General features: G+C 36.0%; 1 protein-coding gene across 1 annotated transcript in view; it reads right to left on the bottom strand.

Moving 5' to 3' along the window:
* Positions 1-3,469, bottom strand: part of LOC107704136 (inactive carboxypeptidase-like protein X2) — a 20,221-nt gene that overhangs the window by 3,438 nt on the left and 13,314 nt on the right. The window contains exon 17 of the mRNA XM_016506997.1: positions 766-1,150. Within this exon, the coding sequence (XP_016362483.1) occupies positions 766-1,150 (385 nt within the window). The remainder of the gene's footprint in view (positions 1-765; positions 1,151-3,469) is intronic.

The raw sequence follows: 3,469 nt of genomic DNA, 5'->3' as shown, positions 1-3,469 counted from the left end.
CAGTCTTCAGTGTCACATGATCCTTCAGAAATCATTCTAATATGCTGATTTGCTGCTCAAAAAACATTTATTATTATTATTATTATTATGTTGAAAACAGCTGAGTATATTTTTTTCAAGTTTCTTTGATAAATAGAAACTTAAGAAGAACAGCATTTATCTGAAATAGAAATCTTTTGTAACATTATAAATGTCTTTATCATCAATTCTGATCAATTTAAAGCATTCTTGCTAGATAAAAGTAGTAATTTCTATAATTTCACCCCATACCAAATATATATATATATATATATACACACACACTGACTCCAAGTTTTTGAATGGTATGTTACAAAAGCTTTTTATTTCAGATAAATGCTGATCTTTGGATCTTTCTATTCATCAAAGAATCCTGAAAAATGTACTCAACTGTTTAAATATTAATAATAATAAATGTTAACCTCAAATCAGCATATTAGAATGATTTCTGAAGGATCATGTGACACTGAAGACTGGAGTAATGATGCTGAAAATTCAGCTTTTAAATCACAGGAATAAAATACATTTTAAAATATATTCAAATAGAAAGCAGTTATTTTAAATAGTAAAAATATTTCAGAATATTACTGCTTTTGCTGTATTTTAGATTTTTAAAAATGCAGGCTTGGTGAGCAGAAGAGACTTTAAAAAAATCTTACTGTTCAAAAACTTTTGACTGGTAGTATAATTCTGGATTTATGTTTACTTTAAACAAAAATTAGACTAAAACATTTTCTCATCACATACTGCCCACGACCGGCTTCCAGCTGGCCCGGTTGATGATGCCCTGGCCGCCCGTGACGTCATCGGTGTGACAGGAGCCGCGCTGGTTTTCCGTCATAGTGAGGTGACTGTGTGCGTACGTCACGGCGAGCCAGCGGAACAGGTTTTCGTCCGCCGTTTCGCGGAGAGCGCCCTCGTTCTGTCGCTGAATCCTGGCCCAGGTTTCTTCGTTCATGTGCTGGTACTCGCGCACCGACTGTCCTCCCCTGCTGTCCGCACCCGTGGCCCGCAGTGGACGCTGCATGTCGAAGGGGTACGTGACGAGCTTCTCTCCGCCCTGAAGATTAGCGCCCAAAACAAACGGCGTCCTCTCCATCCAACTGATGATCGCTTTAGTTTCAACAGCGACCTAGAGTTTTGTTTCGTAAATTAAACTCTGAAAGCCAAAAGTACTGACAACAGTATGCTGCCTTCAAGTCATGTCAGAATGAATGCCACTGATATGATCTCCAGTCAGTATTAGTATCATTTTGGTTATGAATATTGACTGTATTTTTTTATTGTTTTCATTTTCTGTGTACTACTGCTCATTATTTTGTTGCAAAAATCACTCACAAAACAATGTTTGCGCTCTCTCACAAAACTATTGCACTTCCCTGAGAAACTTGCATTCGCTCAAAACATCTACTTTCACCTCATACAAAAGTATTAGGATCTTGTAAAAATATTGCATTTCCCCTAGAAACGTTGTGTTCTTCACAAAACATTTGCCTTCTCTCTAGTGGCGTAGCAAGTCAGCCCCGGGCCCATATGCAAAAACATTTGTACGGGCCCCCCTGAGGTAAATAACATGACTATTCAACAAGCTGTTTTATTAACGTATAAATGCTTGGAAATAATATTTAATGTTTTCCGGTCTATTCATTATTTGTGTTTTGTTACTTTTAATATATAACATTATAATTAATTATATATATATATATACATAAATTTGATCACAAAATACAAACAAGAAATGTGTTTTTCCGCTCTTTAATATGGAGTGAGATCACTGTATTCAGTTCAAGCGGCATGTGAATCAATCGTCTATTTTTCTATTAGTTCCAGCACAAGATAAACATGAATGATATTAGAAGACATGTTGAAAAAAATCAAAACAACTTAAACGAATATCTCGTGTGTAATCGGTCGATCAATCAGTGTTTCGAGAATAGTCAATAAAACAGCTTGAATAGTAATAACAGTCGTAACAACATTTACCTCAGAAACGCCAACAATATAACTTTGCCAACATTGTTTTATTATTTTCATAAATCAGTCAGTTAACCGCCACAGACCTTTTTTTCCCCATGAGTAGGTGGAATGTTCACATTGATTGACTTTATTCACGCAATATAGGCTTAACCCAACTTTCTCAATCTCATAATTTTGACTTTATTCTAAAAATATTATGGCACTAAAATGCTGCCATAGCCTATTCACTAAATTATCAAACACACTCTTGGCACAGCCGCACAAAACACGAAAAAACGACTCAAATTTTTGTTGTAATTAATTTAATATAATTCTCCGGGCCTTTCTTTCGGCAAATTCATCCACTGTGTCCTTGGTGTTTAATTTAAGGCTTCGTGTATTCTCAATGGAAAGAATGGCTACTTTCGATAGTCTGTCGATAAAAGAGAATTAAAACGAAAGAAAGAGAATTTAAACGGTGCAGGTGTCGCTGAAGCTAGATGTGATAGCTCGGCTCGGCGGGCCCCCAATACGCCCGGGCCCATATGCACGTGCATACCCTGCATACCCAGACGCTACGCCCCTGCTTCTCTCACAAAACATCTGCTTTGACCTCCAAAATATTTGCATTCTTTCACAAAACGCTCCGGTTACTGACCTTGATTCCCTGAGATAACGGGAACGTTGCATTTACGATGCTTGGGGGAATCTCCGTTTTCCTCCGAATAGCCTACTGAAGCCTGATTTGTTAATGTTTGTGCAACTGAGTAGCGGCAGCATCGATTTTTGTATTATATCATATTATCATTTTTGTATTATAGACCAATTTTGTGTAGACGTCACAGTTACTCGTAGCTGCGCGCGCATTCTGGTGGCAGAAAAAATACTGGTAACAAGTGGAGTGAAATGGGAAAAATCCATGGAATAAGAGATAAAAATGTATTGTTGTGCCTTTGGATGTCAGAATCGGAATGCAAATCATTTTTATAGAATTCTGTCGTCAAAAACACCATTTGAAGCTAAACGCAGATGTTTAAACGTACAGACTAATGAATGAAACCTGCTATGATTACTGTGCTTTTAAAGCATAAATTTGATTAAAAAATTGGTCTATACATAATATTCATATATGCGGTTCATAGGGAACATATTATATTAGCCCTACAGTTACAGCATGAAATACAATTTAAACCTATAACATTTTACATTTACCTATTTTGTCTCACAATTCTGACTTTTTTTCTCGCAAATGCAACTTTATATCTCGTATTTCGGACTTTATAAATCAATTTAACTCAACAATAGCGAGTTTTTCCATTCGGAGGGGGGAAAAAAAGCCAGAAGTGTGGAATATAAACTGAAAAGAGAGAATGACGAGTTGATTTTTCTTATCAGAATTGTGAGATATAATCTCGGAATTGCGAGAATAAAGTCAGAATTTTGAAATATAAAATAAACCTTTTTTAATTCTTTTATTCCATGGCTCTATAGACTG

This window comes from Sinocyclocheilus anshuiensis, unplaced genomic scaffold (assembly GCF_001515605.1).
Source record: "Sinocyclocheilus anshuiensis isolate Anshui unplaced genomic scaffold, SAMN03320099.WGS_v1.1 scaffold690, whole genome shotgun sequence".
In the NCBI taxonomy this organism is placed as follows: Eukaryota; Metazoa; Chordata; class Actinopteri; order Cypriniformes; family Cyprinidae; genus Sinocyclocheilus; species Sinocyclocheilus anshuiensis.
This window is presented reverse-complemented; position numbering and strand designations above follow the sequence as displayed.